Genomic DNA, 20,801 nt, shown 5'->3' on the forward strand with positions numbered 1-20,801 from the left:
CTGTTTGAACTCGTTACCTGTATAAAAGGCACCTGTCCACACACTCAATCAAACAGACTCCAACCTCTCCACAATGGCCAAGACCAGAGAGCTGTGTAAGGACATCAGGGATAAGATTGTAGACCTGCACAAGGCTGGGATGGGCTACAGGACAATAGGCAAGCAGCTTGGTGAGAAGGCAACAACTGTTGGCGCAATTATTAGAAAATGGAAGAAGTTCTAGATGACGGTCAATCTCCCTCGGTCTGGGGCACCATGCAAGATCTCACCTCGTGGGGCATCAATGATCATGAGGAAGGTGAGGGATCAGCCCACGGCAGGACCTGGTCAATGACCTGAAGAGAGCTGGGACCACAGTCTCAAAGAAAACCATTAGTAACACACTACGCCGTCATGGATTAAAATCCTGTAGCGCATGCAAGGTCCCCTTGCTCAAGCCAGTGCATGTCCAGGCCCGTCTAAAGCTTGCCAATGACCATCTGGATGATCCAGAGGAGGAATGGGAGAAGGTCATGTGGTCTGATGAGACAAAAATAGAGCTGTTTGGTCTAAACTCCACTCGCCGTGTTTGGAGGAAGAAGAAGGATGAGTACAACCCCAAGAACACCATCGCAACCGTGAAGCATGGAGGTGGAAACATCATTCTTTGGGGATGCTTTTCTGCAAAGGGGACAGGACGACTGCACCGTATTGAGGGGAGGATGGATGGGGCCATGTATTGCGAGATCTTGGCCAACAACCGCCTTCCCTCAGTTAGAGCATTGAAGATGGGTCGTGGCTGGGTCTTCCAGCATGACAACGACCCGAAACACACAGCCAGGGCAACTAAGGAGTGGCTCCGTAAGAAGCATCTCAAGGTTCTGGAGTGGCCTAGCCAGTCTCCAGACCTGAACCCAATAGAAAATCTTTGGAGGGAGCTGAAAGTCCGTATTGCCCAGCGACAACCCCGAAACCTGAAGGATCTGGAGAAGGTCTGTATGGAGGAGTGGGCCAAAATCCCTCCTGCAGTCTGTGCAAACCTGGTCAAGAACTACAGGAAACGTATGATCTCTGTAATTGCAAACAAAGGTTTCTATACCAAGTATTAAGTTCTGCTTTTCTGATGTATCAAATACTTATGTCATGCAATAAAATGCAAATTAATTACTCAAAAATCATACAATGTGATTTTCTGGATTTTTGTTTTAGATTCTGTCACTCACAGTTGAAGAGTACCTATGATACAAATTACAGACTTCTACATGCTTTGTAAGTGAGAAAACCTGCAAAATCGGCAGTGTATCAAATACTTGTTCTCCCCACTGTGTATATATATATATATATATATATATATATATATATATATACAGTGAGGAAAATAAGTATTTGAACACCCTGCTATTTTGCAAGTTCTCCCACTTAGAAATCATGGAGGGGTCTGAAATTGTCATCGTAGGTGTTACTTATTTGCAGCTGTATCATACAAATAAATAGTTAAAAAATCATATATTGTGATTTCTGGATTTTTTTTTTTGATTATGTCTCTCACAGTGGACATGCACCTACGATGACAATTTCAGACGCCTCCATGATTTCCAAGTGGGAGAACTTGCAAAATAGCAGGGTGTTCAAATACTTATTTTCCTCACTGTATATATATACACAAGGAATCACTAGTACCTGTTGTCGTGTGAACGTACCCTCAGAGTCCAACGAAAGCAAACGTGATCAAACGCAGATCAAACGTAAAACAAATCAATAATATTGCTGAATATTAAATGTTACTATGCCTATAAACACAAATAAAACGTTATTCGCATGTTGCCTGAAAAATGGATCATTAAGCACCTTAAATCAGCACAGGTGATTCATTAACTTTATGCATGAAGAAAACTTCAGCACAATGCTTTATCTTTAGGTCTTTGAGATTTCATCTTGTTAAATTATGCAACAGTGTAGAAATGGATTCTTTGTGTATCGTTACCAGATAAGGTAATTAAGATAAGACTAAATTGTGAAAAAAACATCTTTGTACATGCGCTGTGTTTATCTATATGACTTTATGACGGGCATCTGTCGATAAGATTTTCCAGCCAGTAACTGCAAGTCAGCCTGCTTGATTTTTACATTTATGCAACACAATAACTATTAATATTATTATGAAATAACTAACAAACATCTATATCTGCCTTTCCCTCAGTATTCTTTTCTTGGCACGTTTTATATAACTAAAAAATCTTGATGAATCATTCAATATTTTAAAGACCCTTTTGAAAAAGCAGTACACTTTAGCATACTTTTGAGCCTTGCAAAAGTATTCATGCCCCATTTCATTTTACCATTGTATCATGTTGTAGCCTTGTGCTAAATTGCTTTAAATTTATGTACACTTATGTAATTTGGCTAGCTGATCCATAATGTGGGATCAGTCACTGCAAAAGCTCTTTTCCCTCTGCTATTGAAAGCGGTTTTAGGAATTTAGAGTAAATTATTATCCTGAGATCTTAGGCTCCTTGAGGGATTATGGTGATGGAGCTGGTTACACAGTGTTCCATTATAAGCAGGAGAATTTCGCATTTTGACCCACTTGTAGGTGAGAATTTTGAGAGTGAGTTGCAGTAATACGTAATAAAAGCGTGGATCGCAACCTCCAACGAATTCTCAGAGAATAAACTAATGTAAAAAAACAATTAAAACCTATCACAGAACTAATCTGTAGACAACTGCAAACTCTAACCCGGGAGGAATGTTGTGTAGACCCAACCAGACGTTTGTTGTAGTCCTTAAAAAGTAATTTCTTTAAAAGCAAATGTCTTCCTTTGCTTTGAACTTTGAGCGTTGTAACTTTGCAGATGTTGTTTATGCTCAAACAGCAACATTACACGCTAACTAAAGTTAGAAAAGTGAAATCATAATCAACCACCCCTTTAAAACAACTGGGACAGATCCAGCATGGACAGTTACCGGAGTGAGGGACATAAAAGCACCTGTCTGAGAAAGTAGCAAAACAGTTTGAGATCAATTTCAAATGCAAATAGAAAGTTTGTGCATATGTTTGTTTTTGTGTAAGAATGCCTCAGCCTTTTAATATTGGCATTAAATACTTACTGACTGTTTCACAGAGCACTGGTATCCTGCAGTTTGTATTGTGTTTGGGTGGTTATTAATAATGATGATCATTTTTTATTAGTGGCAGTGGTTCTCAAACTTGGGTATGTGAGGTGACAGAAGTCATTTTGCCGTTCATTTAATTCTACCCCACCTTAAAATAACATTAAAACTGAGTATGTATTTCTATCAGGTAAAATGCCATAAATGCATGACATCCGATCAAATGACCTCATCTTTTGCAGTCAAAATTGACTGCATTCACACAAGCTTCGTGCATGGGGAGAGCCGGGACACCTTTCAGATAAATGTCGTTTTCTAAGATAAGGTTACAGATAGATTTTTTTTGTTTTTTTTTGTGATCAACAACTCACATATGTGTTCTCTTAGTATCATGTGTTATTCGGTACAAATATAGAATGATTTAACTAAAATTTGACTTTGAACGGCAGTTGTGCTTTGTTTCGATTGCAACACAGGGGTGGGACGGATGAAACATAACAGTTTAAACGGCAACTATTCATCTAATGCTTGTTTTTGTGACCAATACCTGACAAGTAACTTATGTACATATTGTACCAAACATATTTTGTAATTTATTTTAATCTAAATGTTAATATTAACCATTTTTGTTCTGTCGCCCAATAAACAATAGGCGATAAGCCTATGCGCATTTTATAATCTTTCCAATAGGCTATTTTGAGGAAGGCTATAAACGGGACAAATCCGTTTTACAGTTCATTTTTTTTACATTTCTTCCTTGACTCATATTGAGTGTTGGCTAGTTGAATAGCCTGTTAACAAAACAAGGTCAACCAGAAGACGATAAATGAAATTTATTGAAGATTGAAGATTGGACAATTGATGATTATTACATGAAAAACATTTTAAGATTATTATTTGTATTTTGAAAATACATAAAATAGGCCTACATGTGAAATTGGCCATCCAGTGCAGGTATAGGTCACAGTGAATGAAGAAACTACATAGGCCTGGTGACTTTTAATTCCTAACCTCATCTCTGCCCTTTCTTTCTGGCTGGCAATTACAAATAAACTTATATACTTATTTCTGACCAGTTTACAGTGTAGTCTATTACTTGTGGTGAACACTATTAAAAAAATGCATACTGTATGCAAAACTGTGGGAACCTTTTCTGCTATCTAGCAAAGAATATGGATATGGGCGATATGACCAAAATCGTCACAGTTCACAATATCAGTTTTGATAACGCAGCAAAAACTGAATTTCAAACTCTTTTGAGGCTCTCTTTTTTTTTTATATTTATTTTATGTAAAGTTTGTTTCTATAAGTTTATGCAAATTAGAAAGTTTAAACCTTAAAATTAGAATTCATTTAGATTAATTTGACAATATTTACCCATTTTTTTTAAGAATAAAACTAAAAGCTGAAGATGTTTGTGGTGTATCATTCATCAGTGCTTCTTTTTCCACTCTAACGTTCCTATAATGCCCACTAAAAGCTTCACGGATACATTTGCTTACCCCACAAATAGGCTTATGTAAACGATTTAGAAAAAGTTCCATCGATTCACACTTTACACCATCGCTATGATATGTAGTGTCATATCACCCAGCCCTAACATGCACTAATGCTTTAAACACATTTGACGAGATAGTTGATAAAAATCAACAACCGATCAAGACTGATTGGCTAACGCTATTTTCCCACTGCTCTTTTATTCTTTCATGTTAACTGAAGGCAAATCTGAATAATGCACTATTTTAACTTTAATCAACAAGTAGAATTGATCATGACATCCTCACCTTATTCCAGAAAAATCGCTGATCAATGGAATGGTACAATCGATCAGTTTTACTCGGTTTTACTGATGAAAAACGACAAGTTTGTAATTTCGTTTTAGAAAAAATAGGACGAGCTCCCAATTTCATGTTACGCCCCGTCTAGGGTAAAGGATTTAACATGAAAAAACAACAACAACAATGCGGTTTCTTTTATGGAAATGTGAATGAAACAGTAGGCTATTTATTGAGTTTTAACAGGTTTGTGATACCATGGGATTTTACCTCAGGAGCCGACAAGGCCAAAATAACAAACAAAAATACCTCTTACTGCCCTAAACCACAAAAGAAAAGAAAATACAATTACCGGTACTTCCCTAACTCCCTAATCCAAAACAGAAAAAAAAAAAAAAAAAAAAAAAACCACTAAAAAGGTGGCGTCGGTAGTGATGTGACATTTGAAGCGAGGCGTCGGAGCTTGTGTCGAGAATTTTTTTTATTCTGATTAATTCGGTTCGGAAGTATAGATAAAAGCCCGCCCGCACTGACAATTGATTGGTTGGGTCCTTACATGCGCTTCGTGAGGAACACATGACACTAGCAACACACACGCAAGGTCTCTCGCTCCCTCTCTAGATTCCGGGAGATTTTAACTCATTTTCGGGCATCAGGGAGGGAGACTTGGGATGTCTGGTATATTATTATTTTATCAGGTTAGAATAGTTATAGTATATTGTTATTATTAATTATAATAGCTATATTATAGTCTTGTTATATTATTTAGATACGATTATTTGGATTGCTTTAGATGTTTGGATCTGGACTGGACTTTTTGATTTGGATTGCCCTTTTTGGATTTGTTTGCTTTTTGTGACCTCTTCCTTTTTCCTGGTAATGGAGCAGCAAGAAAGAGGGAATCCTCCCCTGTCTGGGCTCAACAGAAGCATCAGTGTCCTCATTTATACCAGCTGGCACTGGCGTTTTTAAATTCCCCTGCATCCTCTGTTCCTTGTGAAAGGATCTTTTTTTACAAGGCTGGAGAGATTTTTGTCCGAGAAGAGGAATCGTCTAAACCCCAACACACTTGAAATAATTCTGTTTCTCAATAAAAATCTACTGTAATCCTTCCTTTACCCACCCCAAACTGCAGTGTTGCAGGTTGCTCCTCTATATCCCCAGTCCAATAAGCACAAAGCACAATAAGCAGTAACAGTTCACTGCACAATAACCCCCACAATTTGTACCACCCCATTCTGTTGCAGTTTACTTTATTACAGTCCCTCCACCATAAGCACTGCCCTCAACACAGTGTCACTTTTGCTGTTCATACTGTCACTATCCAACCAATTTATGAATAATTAATTAACTGTCTGTGTGACAGTTGTCTCTGCACAAGTAAATTCAGACAGAGAAAGATACATATTTTATATTATACCCAGGCAATTGACAAATGTCTGCTCAGGTCTTTTTTAGTATTGCAAATGAAAGGTTCAGCACTGGTTCACCATTCAACACTGGTTCAGAATTAATTAATTTGTCTGCTATTTCTTTGCACAGTAGCTAGGTGTCACTAGTGAGCAATGCTGAATGAAGCTTCGAGTAATGAACCTTTAGCTGAAGCAATGGGCTGCGAGGTCTCAGTGGTTCAGGAAGCCTCGTTTTGCCATCACTAGGCGTCGGTCTCCCTACCTCCCAAATCACTATGTAGCCTACAATATATACACAATTATAAGTGCTAACAGAGAAATGCAAGGGTAATCTGTACTCAAAGTCGTTAAACAGGCGGTGGTCCAAACACTCAAATGTTGTTTAATTAAAAGGCATCAGAATAAAGTTACATGAAATGGTATTTACTCCAGTACCATTTTCCTGGGGGAGGACCCACCCACTTTTTTTTTTCTTCCGACGCCCATGATTATGAATGAACCATTGAACCATTGACTCTCACGATTCGTTCAAAGCCACACTGCCGTGTGCAGGGATGGGCAGTATTTCAGATACATGTATTTTAAAATACGTATTTAGAATACAAAATACTATTTTGTATTTTAAAGCCTTTGGAAAAAATCAAATGTAATTTGTATTTAAATACATTTAAGATGAGTATGTTTGTATTTTCAAAATATATAAAATACTTGTTGCCAGTCAACCTCTTTATCACGGTAGGCTACTGATTTCATGCAGCAACTAGTTCAGACAACCCCAACATTCATGCATGTGAGCTGCAGTAGGCCTACAACTCAACTCAGCATTGTTGGCCCTTTTGGTCTGTCTGTGTTTTTATGCTGTTTTTATCCAGGAAGAAGACCAGATTGGTTCCTGCAGTCTGATTGGTGCCACGCCCTGATTGATCAGCTGACACCTGGACATGTATAAATGCCTCCTTTGTTTCTGCTTCATTAGCCTTTTGTGCTCACATGCTCTGTTTTGCTTGCCTGATTTGGTTAACTACTGCTGTGTAAAGATTGTTGAGAGTGTTTATCTTTGGAGTGTTCATTTCAAGGCTGTCTTGTGTCGACACCCCCCCATGGAAGAGAGAGGGGTGGGGTGAGTAGTCGCTCATTATCATTTAAAAAGACATGCACCGAAACGGGTCGCTGTGAACAGAGCTGTTTTTGAGGACGTAAAACAACCATTGAGGATTTTTTGTTACAAACTTTACATGAAGACCCTAAAGAATCATACCAACTTGTGGAAAATGGGCATCTGATGACCCCTTTAATTAAACCTTGTCTGTGAAACCGAGGGTAAACACTCTTAAAGCTACACTGTGTAATTTTTTTTAGTTGATTCTTAGCAAAAAAACACTTAGTTCTTTCAAAAATATATGTGCTCATTAATGTATATTTACTTCTTTCAAGTAATAAAGTATTCTCATAAGTTTATAATCTGCCATTGAAAGTATATACGGGTGAGGGGTTCGAATGCCGGTCGCCATGTTGCCCCGCCATCTTGAAACTACATTAGCCAAAGAGGGACATACCTATAAATTCAAGCTTCGCCTTTCGCGCTTTACACTCAGTGACACAGAGACGAATGCGAGGGGGAGATTACTCGCGACTGCCGGCAGATTTGAAAGATTGCTGATGGAGGATCACGCCTATTCTCGAGGACATGTAGCAGAGTCGCCAAGGAAGCGAAAGAGAGAATTAAAACGTCAACGCGAAAGGCAAGACCAAAGTCAATATTGGAGTAACAAATATTGGAGTAACCCAGATGGAAAGAGCTCATGAGGAGCAAAGATTTTAAAACGGACGCCGAAGTTGCCTGCTTTCTTCTCGACAGGTAATCCAGCCTATTTGTGTAAATTTGAAGTTTTATAGTTGTTTGTCTATCCATAGCATGGTTGTGCATAACGCCAGAACGACCTCTAGTATAACTTGCGTTACTTTTCCTCACGTCAATGGTGAAAAAGTATTGTTTACCTTGTAACATAAATCTGTGCTGCGACGGATCACAGGTGATAGTTTTAAAGGCGCAATTGGACGAAGTCGAACTGGAAGCCATGTTAATCTTGGAATAATACGGCCACCGTAGGAGTTAAAACCATAGATATCATATAAAGGCTAGATGTCTCGTCCGCGCTGCTGGCCAATGGAGGTCGACGTCCGCTTACACGGCGGCCATCTTACCACAGGGTGCTCACTCACTCGTAACATGGTGCATGTACTTTTAAATAACCATAACTTGCTCAATTTTCTACCGATTTTCAAACGGTTTGGTTTGTTATTAACGTCAGAGATGTAGCTATGAAACTGCATACATATGAATAATTATACAAATGGACTTCCATATGAAAGAATTATAGCCACGGTAATGACGTTTGTAAGAAACCAAACCGTTTGTAAATCCGTCAAGATTTCACCGGGATAAGAGGATTTGTGTGCGTGCTGCTCACTTACATTAATTCACAGAGCCCTGTGGTAAGATGGCCGCCGGTGATGCCGGAAGTGACTCCGCCTTAAGACAGCTAGCCTTTATATGATATCTATGGTTAAAACGCCCTCGAAATTGAAAGGAACAGAAACTAATATTCACTGGGTAGTCATATACAATTTCACCGCTAGATGGGGGAAAATATCACACAGTGTAGCTTTAAGTGTACTAAACTAAACTAACTGTACTATTTTCAGTTATTTGCAATCAAATGAAAAAGTATTATAGATTAAAATTGTATTAAATGTAATTATTTGAACTTAAAGTGTTTCTGAGTAGTGAATCTTTATATGTAATTTCATAATTACTTAAGTTGTCTTTGAAATGAAGTGTACTGCCAAATGTACTGACTGAATACTTTAATGTCGTTTCTATTGAAACTTGTACATCATGTATTTAAATATGTACACATTTGTAATGATGAAGTTGTAATTCAGTACATTTCAAATATATTTACTTAGTATGTATGAAAGTCAACACATCAAAAAAGTGTAATTCTTTAAAGCACGGCAAACAATTAAAACATTTAAAGTGTACTTAAATGTAAAACTTAATTTGACATTGTTGCACTTTTTTTTTTTTTTTTTTTTTACATTTATGGCATTAATATTATATACAATTAAAGTCTTTTAAAATTATACTTTGAAGAGTTGAAGTAAAAGTGCACATTCAATCCACTGAAAGGGTTAGTTCACCCAAAAATGAAAAGTATCCCAAAATGAATTCACCCTCAAGCCATCCTAAGTGTAATCTTTCAGCCGAACACAATCAGAGTTATATGAATAAATATCCTGGCTTGTGAATAATGGGAGTGAATGGTACCACAGATTTTAAAGCGCATCCATCCATCAGAAAAGTAATCCATATGACTCCAGGGGGTTAATAAAGGCCTTCTGAAGCGAAGCCATGTGCTTTTGTAAGATGTTTCTCTTTAAAAATTCTCTTTTTATACTCCGTGTTTTGTTTTTCTCCATCCTCTGCGCTTCTATGTCCGTCAATATGCGTCGGGTCAGAGGTCACTCTTCAGCCGGAACTCGACTCGCGTACGGCCGTTACCGGAAGCCGGTGATTATAAAGTTATAATTATGGATATTTTTCTTACAAAAATGCATGGCTTCGCTTCAGAAGGCCTTTATTAACCCCCTTATGGATTACTTTTATGATGGATGGATGCACTTTTCTGGGCTTCAAAATCTAAGGTACCATTAACTCGCATTATAAAGCTGGGAATCAAACCCTGGAAAACCCGATGAAACCCATTCAAAATCAAACTAAAGTACCTTGTTGTTGTGTTTTTGCTCACACACAAGAGCTACAGTTCATCCCAATTACCAGCTCAGTATTTAAATAGGAGATGGAGAGAGAGAGAGACAGTGGGACAGCGGCACAAACGTGGAAAAGGAGCTTACAGGATGAAAAGCTCAATCCTGAGATGAGGATCAGAGAATGAGCTTAAGTTCTCGAAACGTAGGAAGCAGCTGCTCTTCAGCGGGACAGAGAGATCGGACACCCAAATCCCGTTATCACAGCAGCCAATGACACACACCAGCCACTGATTCAATCTTCCTGCAGAGCTTTACGCATACAGAGCGCTAATGCATGACAACACCCTGGCTTTCAGGACGCTTTTTTAAATACCTTCTTCAGATGCGAATCACTCAGGAGATAGTTACCGTTGCACAAAAAGGTCTTTATAGTGGTTTTAACTTTAACTGTATGGACAAAACAGGAGTCATACAGGTTTAAAAAGACCTGAGAATGAGTAAATGATGACAGAATTTTCATTTTGGGGTGAACGATCCCTTTAAAGTCAAATCAGGGTCCTAGTCCATTTATAGGCTACTGAAATTAAAACCAGTAAGACATTTGCCAAGATTGCTAATGACTTTATTTTAAAAACAGACAGAAAACATCATATCATAAAAGGTATTGAATGACATGAGGGTGTCCTCTTAAACTTCTGGAGCTGGATAATATTTAAAACTAGTGGATGTTAAACAATTCAGAGTTTCTGGTACAAATAAACTTTCATACAAAAGCAGATGTTGAACCGAGCCCTGGTGACCCCAGGGCCGCCGCTACGTGATAATGCAGCCACCCTTCTCCTTGAATGGGTTCTTGTCCTCTGGGACGCCCTTGATCAGGGGGTCTTCGGCAGACATCTCCTCAACGAAAGCAATGATTTCTGGGGCTGTTTTTGAAACCTGAGAAAAAGAATCGGGAGAGATGGTTCAAGGATGATTGTTTCTTTAATTTGCCGCTCCAATTGGAATTAACTAAGCAAATAAGTAGCCTAACCATGGCAGAGGATCTGTCTGCAAATGCTGACTCAGGGGCTATAGACCTTATTCACAGCAGCACCATCTTTCATTTTTAACATAACATTTCAACATAGTGTCGGCCCAGATCACATCTGGGGCCAGTTGCATAAACTTAGCCATTACGTTAAGACACTGTCTTAAGATCTAGTAGGCTATGACCCACTAGCAGTTAGTCAAGGGATGGTTAGTCTTAAGACTAAGACTAACTTGTAAAATTAGTCTAAGTGGTTTATGCAACCGGCTATGCGTGGAATCCACATGTACCAGATGTGGCCCGGATCTGGGCAGACACTATGTTGCTGTCTGGGTTATTTAATGTTTTAGTTCTGCAAAAAATACACTGGAAAAATATCTTTATGAGAATTTTCAGTTGACAAAAACATTCCAGGCACCATGAGCTGTAAAAAGATTATTAGTGATCTAGAAGCTTTATCATATGGAAGCTTGTTTCCGCCACAGAATAAAAAAAAATAAAAAAGGTAGCTTATAATTGTGACTTTTTTTCTCTCAGAATTCTGACTTTATATCTCGCAATTCTGAGAAATAAAGTCAGAATTGTGAGATGTAAACTCGCAATTGTGAGATAAAAAAGTCAAAATGATCTTTTAAAATGTTTTATTCTGGGGCAGAAACAAGCTTCCATCTTTTCACCGCAGATGTCATTGGAAACACGGTAAGTCTATCCCTCACACAGCCCTTCCGTTCCTGTCATGGCGCTGCTCTCAATAAGGTCTATTCACACACAGAACGCATATTTGCGGTTAAAAACGCGAGACGCATGTCAGTGGCTCGGGAAAAACGCGGTTTAAGATTTAAAATCTACAATGATTAAGATTCTTACCGCAATTCGGGCAGTGTTCACTTCCACCTTCAGCTGATCTAGCTCCATCTTCAGGATGTCTTTATCTGACATATCCCGAGCCATCCTGTCTATTCAGAGCAAATAAGACGTGTGAAATTTAGCTCAATATTCACATCGAAAAAGTCTCATGAACAAAAAATGTATTAATAAGTTAATTTAAATGTTACAATGTTTCAGTGTACTAAAAGTAGGCTACTGAGAATCCCAGAAAAATGCACTTAGTGTGATTAAAACACAAGAAAGTTAATATTTTATTTGTATAAAGCTTTTCACAATAAGAATTGTTCCAATCAGCTTTAAAATAATGTTCGGTAGGCCTAACTCACGATTTATATGTCAAAAAGTGTATTTATTAAGTTTTGAAAGAATTCTCAAATGGCTGCCATGTAAAAAAATAAATAAATAAAAAAACAGTCCTGGTGGTTTCAGTAAAACTGATTTCTCACTTGACAATTAAACATCTGATATATTCTGACCGAAAAATAAAGAAATAAAAGTAAAAATAATCCATTTACCTGTTGAATGGAGGGCCTGGCAGCAGTCGGAGAAATGTCCTGATGCCTCCTAAGAGTTCATCAGCGTGGAGGTCTACCTCCGAGTCTGTGAATCTCAGGCTCTTCTCCTCTATTTCTGTTGTTCGGACCCCTCCTTCCCTTTGCTCTTTCTCAGGTGTAGAGATTGATCCTGGTGATGGGGATTGAGCTCTGATGTCATCAATCTCCACTGATCTCATTAGGCCAATGAGAGCAAGCAGGATGGCCATGAGTAACCTCTAAACAACATTGAAATACTGGAAGGGCAGCATGTGAAAATGAACCAATAACATACTTCTTGTGGAAGCCTAAAATCATCCGTGCATCTCACTAAGGATCCATGCAAACTTTGGCATAGAAAGAGCTCAATGTGAGCATTGGTTGAACATGATCAGACAGTAGAAGTAGTGAATGTTGGTTTCCAAAGTGAAATGCTCTGTGAAGAAGTCATCAGACAGTCATTAATACAAACTCCATTAATAGCCAAGCATAATAAAAGGTTATCAACAAACAAGGCCTATCTTGCAAGCATAATGCTTAAACATGCTAGCAATGTGCTAAATCAGACTAGAAACATGTCAAAACTTGTTTGCATTGTGCTGATGCATGACAGAAACCTGCTATCATGGTAAAGCAGGTTAGCAACATGCTAAATCATGCTAGAAACAGGCCACCAACATGTATCATGTTAGAAACATGCTACCAATGTGTTAAATCATGTTACCAACATACTATGTCATGCTAACCTTATGCTAATGTGCTAAATCAGAAACATGGAAACAATGATGCTAAAACATGCTAGCAATGTGTTGAATAATGCTAGAAACATGCTAGCAACGTGTTATATTTTACCAATTTGCATTGTGCTAGACTGTATTGCCTTCAAACTACTACAAGCTTTTATAACTTCTTCAAATTTTCCAGGCTTTCTCAAAGTTTGTCTTCTTGACAAGTGCAGTAACCAGTTGAACTTTTGTTTACACTCAGTCATGAAATAATGAAACTCAGTCTTAGGCTCTCTAGATCCTAAACTGAACATGAGGGTTGGACTCAATATCTTAGATCCAGTGTCAAAGAGTGTCACTGGGACTTCTGGCCATCAGCCACTGGCATCAATGCCTAATAAACGGCTCAGCGCAGGATTACTATTACCACGATCTGCTTAATAACTGCAATGCTTTCAACCATTGGCCATGTTGGAAAACAGACTGTTATCTGATGACTGAGAGTGTTTCGGGGCCAACTAATCACTTTTAAAAAGCTATTTTGGATAGTTTTGAACATGGCAATGGAGGAAAACATTTCCAGAGAAGTGAGCCAGACCTGAGCGGGACTGAATTCACCCTTACAGTTGCAATATTCTTCCACTCAGACACATCTTCGCAGTTGAGTGTGTATTGAACTCCTGAATAAGCTTGTTGTTGCACTGGCTTCACCTGTAAGCCTAAGGATCTGGCTTAGGCCCCCTTTGTCCTGAATTAGCAAGAGGGACACTGAAGCCTTGATTTGCGATGAGTGACTTCATGGCGTCATTATGGCGAGGAGCTTTACTACTCTTTAATGTGACATTGGGAAGTTATATTACCACTATACACTTTCATTAAATGCATATCAGATTTCATTGTGAATTAGGTAATGCATTAAAGGAGTAGTTCATCATAAAAATAAAAAATACAATTCTGTCATCATTTACTAACCCTTAAGTTGTTCTAAACCTTTCTTTCTTTGAGTTTCTTTGTTCTGTTGAACACAAAGGGAGATATTTGATATTTTGATATCAATGGTCCCCATTGACTTCCATAGTATGAAAAAGTCATTTCTGAATAAAAATAGTTTCAAAGTAAGTCCTCCACCAATTTATACAAGTAATATTCTATGCAACCTCATATTAATAAATATTCAATGAATGTCGAATTGTTCTCTAAAGCCAGTTGGACAAGAGGTGACAACTGACTTATCGTTTCCAAGAGACTGTCACACGCTAAACCTTTGGTAATTGAGATAAGACTAATCAAGCACCAAGGAGGATTATGGGCCATAGATATCAGGAGCTGTCACTCTCCCAGAACCAGGTCACCTTACTTTTCTTTAAAAATGATCTTTGACTAGTTTTATGAGTCAAAAGACGGAATACAAAGCCCTTAAATTCTGACTTGAGTGTTATTTAAATACATTTAACTTAAACAAAAACATTATTTGAGTAAGTTCATAAGATCTTGTATAGTATTTTGTAATATATTTGGTGTCAGTTAATTAAGATTTAATCAGTTATTAAACACACTTAATCCGGATGGTTAGCAGCATCAAAGAGAGTTTGAAGCCAATATAACGCACTGTTGTTGCATTTTTATCTGGTAAACACAAGATGGCACTAACAACACTTCAATTTATCCAAGTGTGCCAGTGAGTCATGATAATGATCAAAATAAAAATAATAATAGGTGTATCCAAAAGGTCAATGTTTATGATGATTTTCTTTATTCATATTATTTCTATCCATATTATTAATTCATTATTTGTTCTATCTTTAAATTCACGTATTCCTTGTCTAGCCTACTTCATTAACCTTCAAGAATTTACTCATTGTATACTTATTTATATTTTTATTCATGCAGTATTATCCAAGAATATGTATATTGTGTTCACATGTTCATATAGCCTACGTTAATATCTTAGTTACTGTATTTTGTTAGATATTACAATAATAATAATAATAATAATAATGTTTTTGTTTTTGTTATTAATCCTAGGTTTTCTTTTCAGGGAGTCTTTTTTCCGGAATCTGAAAAAATATAAATTTCGCAGTGTCATATTTAGGTAGGCTTCATTATTGTATTATTCATTAAGCTACTGCTAAAGTAGCCGAACAACGTTGTCATATGAATCATCGGGGTGGATCACAGTAGTTTTTTTAGTAACTAGTTTTTTTAGTAGTTAGATTACTAACAAAAAACTTTAGAGATTATATTGAATTAGAGATTTAAATTGAAATACTCAAATACCATGTTCTGTAAATTAATCAGTGAATCTAGAAAAAAAGAAAAGAAAGAAGATATTTCAATGCAGATTAATGGAGAATTCGGCTACCTTACGCCCTCTGGAGGGAAACTACTGTGTTTCCTACATTAAAGAGTTACTACCGAGCAGCAAGCGTTCACTTTTTTCCCCCAACAAGGTTCCTGAACGGCGTAGCGATGGACAGTCGAAGCCGCGAATCGATTCTTTTCAAAGAAACGGTTCAAATAAATGATTCATGATTCTTTTACGTCATGACGCAGTTACGTCCTTGCTGCAGCCACCAGGAAATCGAAGAAGAGAAATTCGAGAAATTGTTACTATGCTATGAGATGTATCTTTATTGAATGGAAAAGTGATTTGCTTTGGAAAAGTGTGGTTATTATGCGGTTTCAAATTAGAAATAAGGTTACATAAATCTCCTTTAACTTTGACACAGATTGTATCCAGTAGCCTAAATCACTATTTACAGAAATTTAAAAAAGGTATAAATATAAACTTTTTGTAATAACTATCATGAAACTACTAAAAAAAAGATGAAACTGCTATGCATTTATTTTGACACCGAACTTATTCAGTTATATTGTGGCGTGAGCCTATCACTAAATATATTCAGTATTCAAAACCTCTCTCAGTTTTATGGGAAAATGTAGGTCTACAATCAGCACATGAAAAGTTTTCAGATTTAACAATAGTACATTTCATTCTTCATCTATTGGTTGACAACAGTTCTTATTTTCACGAAGCGTTACTGATTCAATCAAATGACTCGACTCAAATGAACGATTCGTTCACGATCCCGAGGAACTAGGAGATGATACTTCCGCCATCCTGAGCCATGGCTGCTGCAACCCGCAAAAAAGCTCTGAGATTTTTCTCGCAGTTCGGAGCCTTCATTCTGACTCGGTTCGGGTTCTGGAACAGTTTCAGCATGTTGATGCTGTTTGCGGAGCGCGCGGATGTGAAACGGTACGTAGGAAAGCTCAAAAGAAGGCTTGCAGGGGCACAGTGTAAACACATGTGACATGCAGTAATTCAACAAAAGAATATTCGATGAAGTGCTTGTGCTTAAACTGGATCTGTACATCATCATGCCTAAACTGCTGTTTTGCAATGCTTTTAAGTTTCATTCAAAGAATTGACAAAGCCAACCCCCCCCATATACCACATAAAGTTGGCAAAGTCTTAAATGTAGCTACCGGCTTATATTCATTCTCTTAAAAAAAATGCTTTTTTCTTCCTTTTTTAGGAAGCCAGATATCCAGGTGCCTTACCTGTACTTTGACTTGGGAGCTGCGGTGTTGTGTGCCAGCTTCATGTCCTTCGGGGTGAAGAGAAGATGGTTCGCTCTGGCTGCTGCCGTTCACTTGGTCCTCAGCACATATGTGTCCTATATGGGTGGACAGGTCCATTACGGAGACTGGTTGAAGGTAAATACAGGACTCATTTTTGTGTAACTTTTCCAGTTTCTAGTGGCACCAAAAATAATCGATTGCAGCAGTGATGATGATGTGTTTTTGTAAGCCAACCCTTAAAGGGATAGTTCACACAAAAATGAAAATTCTGTCAGTAATTACTCACCCTAATGTCGTTCCAAGCCCGTTAAGACTTTTCGTTCATCTTCAGAACACAAATGAAGATCCGAGAGCTTTCTGTCCCTCCATTGACACCTACGCAACTACCACTTTCAACCCCCAGAATGATAGTAAAGACATCATTAAAGTAATCCATGCGACTTCAGTGGTTTAACCTCAGTTTTATGAAGAGACGCGAGTGCTTTTTTTTAATTTACAACTTTATTTACAAAATATCAATCTCTGACAACAACGCCTGATCTCGCGTCAACACAACTCACATGCGTCATGGTGCTCTCGTGAAGTTGCGTTGGAGATTAATATTTTGTGTGTGTGTATGTCACTCCTGTCGCTTCATAAAAACCTTTCTGGGGCTTGAAAGTGGTAGACAAAAAGATCTCAGATTTCATAAAAAATATCTTCATTTGTGTTCTGAAGATGAACGAAAGTCTTGCGGGTTTGGAACGACACGAGGGCGAGTAATTATTGACAAAATTTTCATTTTTGTGTGAACTAACACTTTAAGTAATTTAACTCAACAAAACCCCAGTTGAATTATATCAGCTTTTGGATTATTGCAGAAAATAAGCTGTTACCCAACCAAATTTATGATTCTTATGTTTTGTTCCTCATGATCATCATCATCATCACAAATGAACACAGCTTTCATGCGTTTTGAGGCTTAAATACAAATACAGTATACAAATACACTAGCAGTAAAAAGCTAAACATAGGCTATAAACATACGACACCACCACAGTCGCCACCATTAAGCTTCCCACATCTCTTTCAGTCTTTGTCTAAAAACGTTTTCCCTGAAAGTTTGAGTTAGTGTAGTTTGAAGGAGTGTGACGAGGCTGTGAAAGCGTCTAGCGAGTAGATGAGTTTACACGTTCACCGTGATGATGTTTAATGTCCGACAACCTCTGTTTATAGTCCCATTTAGCCAACAGCCTTTCTCAAGGCAAGTAAAAATAATCACTAGTGGGGTATTACAATAAAATGATGCAACTGGAAATGCTAAAATGCGAGTTTTGGCCTTCAAAAATACACATTCCCTGCTGAACAAAAACAAACAGTCCCACTTCAAACTCACACCATTGATGCTAACGTGAAAATGAACCTATTAATTTTCACAAATGACACTTTTGTTCTACTTTTATGGATCTTCCCATTTACTTCGTCTCTGACTGCTCATGCAAATCCATTTTTCATATCACAACCACCCAAGGGATTAACCATCTGCAATATAGTGTTATATAACTGCGGTAATATCAGCAGTCAAAGGAAGGTTTGTTGGAATGTCAATCATCTATCCATTGCTTGTGATTAAATGCTGTTTAGAGCATATATGGACAATAGAGATGAATGGATATAAATGTGGTTTCACTGCTAACCTCCACAGGTGCGGATGTACTCCAGAGCGATGGCCATCATAGGAGGGTTTCTGGTGCTGGCCAGTGGAGCAGGAGAGGTTTACAGACAGAAACCTCGCACACGCTCGCTTCAGTCCACTGGACAGGTGTTCCTGGGGATTTACTTGATCTGCATGGTGAGTTTGTCCACTTGATCACAGTGATAGATCAGAGTTTGCCATACGTTGTCGCATATTGAAAACCTGGGAATTTTAAAATGGAGTTTTGCAGACCTGTAAAATCACAGAAAATGTTGTAAAAGGGAAAATTTTTACTTTTCAAGTATACTTTTTATTACATCATGTATAGATTTCACTAAGAACATTTAAAAACACTTATGCATTATTCACTGATAAGGTTTAGAAACTTCAGTTAAGCTCTACTGAAATGTAAACGAAGTTCAGCATATTGAATTAAACCATTAAATGTGCATATTTAATAATGTAGTGTGACTGAACGTATAACATCGAACACAACATGTTGCATTGTGCTGAATGATCTCATTTGATCATTAATATCCTAAACCCTGTGAAGTCTGACCTTTAATAGTCAGAAAACTAGATTTTATTTAAGCTTTAGACAAAATATTTGACAAATGTTTTGTTTTATGTCATATTTGATACATCAGGTTTTTATGGCTCATATAGTATGATATAGTGAGAATATTCAGTGGTTTTAAACTGAGAACAAAATATGTAGTTTGGTGCAGATATTATTTATATAGCTAAAATGTAAGATGAAATCCTGTTTGTAATGTAAATCAATGAGATCTTTATAACAGTATTATAAATGCATATATCTGCCAATAAGGTCTTAGGGAGATGCTGTTGTTTCAGCCCAGTAAGTGTTCATCTTGAAATATATTACTAACAATATTAAAGTTACCGGTATTCTTACGCAAGGCCTTTTACTTGCTGAACTCTCAATCGGGCGACAGAAGGCACGTGCAAGATTGAGTTTTGATCATGTTGATCATTTAAAGGCCTTGGAAATTCATGTATTGGATGAAGATACTGGTTAATATTCCTGATATTCTCATTTGTCCTCCAGGTGTACTCTCTACAGCACAGTAAGGAAGATCGACTGGCCTATCTGGACCATATTCCTGGTGGAGAGATCACCGTCCAGCTCCTGGTGGTTGTGTTCGGTGTGCTTGCGCTCGCCTACCTCTCGGGCTGCTACGTGCGAGAAGCCTCCCAGATCCTGGCAGTTCTGCTACCTTTGGTTGTGCTTTTCATCGACGGCAACATCGGTTACTGGCACCGCACCTGCCACGTGGAGTTCTGGAACCAGATGAAGCTCATCGGCCAGAACATCGGCATCTTCGGAGCAGTGCTTATTCTAGCCACAGACAACTAAAGATATAGGGATATATATGACGACATCTCTGTACAGGCTTAGGACAAACAGAAGAAGAGATCGAGCATGTGTCTCGGGATCATAATAATGCTCAGAAACTGTGTGTACGCTCAAAGGTGCAGAGGATACAATTCCCAGCTTGCTCTGGGGTCTCCGATCGCAAGCACAAAGTCTTCAAAAGACGGTTTACATTGCATTTGTTTCCTTTTTAATGCTTTATTTAAAGTTTAAGAACGACTAGAAGTCTTGAAAAAAAATGGAAGAGTTAAGGAAACATTATTGTTAGTTTTGATGTTCTTAAGCGGTATAGTAATGTGGATTTATTTCCATGTTACAGACATTTAAAATGCCACAATTTGTTTTTGCTGCTTGTATTTAGTTTGCATTCCTTGTACAACTTCTATAAAATCACAATGTCAATAAAAAAAAAATCATTGTTTTGTATGGAACCTACAAAATCGTTTGATTATTGCATGGTGTGTTTATTTATTTATTTATATATATATATGAGAGAGAGAGAGATTTTTTTTGGAGTAAATATTACAACAGCAACTCAAGAATTCACAGTATTATAAAATTACATCAACCTTCAAGTGTTATTTTATCAATGGTTTTATCCACATAGATTTTGATAAAATATTATCCCTCAAAGTGTACAAACTGAAACTAAAATAAAAGTTAGCTAATAATCTGGTCAACCAAAAATGGTCCAGCACAAAGGACACAATAATACATTATTAACCAGAATCCCTTTACGTGTATTTGAAGTAACATTGAATAAAATTACAATTATCATTGAGTTCCCTCTCTGGTTTTTCATGCGTCATTCTGCTTGAGACCATTCATTTTAATATGACATTTCTCAGAGCAAGGTAAAATATAATCAGTCCTATTACTTCAGTATGGATATGAGTGATGCCGTATTTTTGTTTGCTT

General features: G+C 37.6%; 2 protein-coding genes across 2 annotated transcripts; one reads left to right on the forward strand and one right to left on the reverse strand.

Annotated features, from left to right (window-relative positions):
* Positions 1–10,651: 10,651 nt before the first annotated feature.
* gngt2b (guanine nucleotide binding protein (G protein), gamma transducing activity polypeptide 2b) lies at positions 10,652–12,609 on the reverse strand. Its single transcript, XM_084433786.1, has 3 exons — positions 12,485–12,609; positions 11,949–12,037; positions 10,652–10,990 (listed from the first exon to the last, which is right to left on the reverse strand). Exons 2-3 carry the CDS (start codon positions 12,030–12,032, stop codon positions 10,865–10,867), a joined length of 210 nt encoding a protein of 69 aa, XP_084289912.1. The 5' UTR covers positions 12,033–12,037; positions 12,485–12,609; the 3' UTR covers positions 10,652–10,864.
* A 3,169-nt stretch (positions 12,610–15,778) lies between these two features.
* On the forward strand, positions 15,779–20,342 carry tmem101 (transmembrane protein 101). The gene is made up of 4 exons (XM_084433787.1): positions 15,779–16,486; positions 16,767–16,947; positions 18,497–18,643; positions 19,557–20,342. The coding sequence occupies exons 1-4, from the start codon at positions 16,356–16,358 to the stop codon at positions 19,863–19,865; spliced, it is 768 nt and encodes a 255-aa protein (XP_084289913.1). The 5' UTR covers positions 15,779–16,355; the 3' UTR covers positions 19,866–20,342.
* Positions 20,343–20,801: the final 459 nt, after the last annotated feature.

Source organism: Rutilus rutilus (assembly GCF_951802725.1).
Source record: "Rutilus rutilus genome assembly, chromosome: 16".
In the NCBI taxonomy this organism is placed as follows: domain Eukaryota; kingdom Metazoa; phylum Chordata; class Actinopteri; order Cypriniformes; family Leuciscidae; genus Rutilus; species Rutilus rutilus.

Bases quoted from the DNA above. Each gene is read 5' to 3' on its own strand.
- gngt2b (XM_084433786.1), bottom strand. From the start codon at position 12,032: ATGGCTCGGGATATGTCAGATAAAGACATCCTGAAGATGGAGCTAGAT. The intron at 10,991-11,948 runs GTAAGAATCTTA...TCTTTTTCTCAG, and splicing joins TGAACACTGCCCGAATTGCG to GTTTCAAAAACAGCCCCAGA.
- tmem101 (XM_084433787.1), top strand. From the start codon at position 16,356: ATGGCTGCTGCAACCCGCAAAAAAGCTCTGAGATTTTTCTCGCAGTTC. The intron at 16,948-18,496 runs GTAAATACAGGA...TAACCTCCACAG, and splicing joins ATTACGGAGACTGGTTGAAG to GTGCGGATGTACTCCAGAGC. The intron at 18,644-19,556 runs GTGAGTTTGTCC...TTTGTCCTCCAG, and splicing joins GGATTTACTTGATCTGCATG to GTGTACTCTCTACAGCACAG.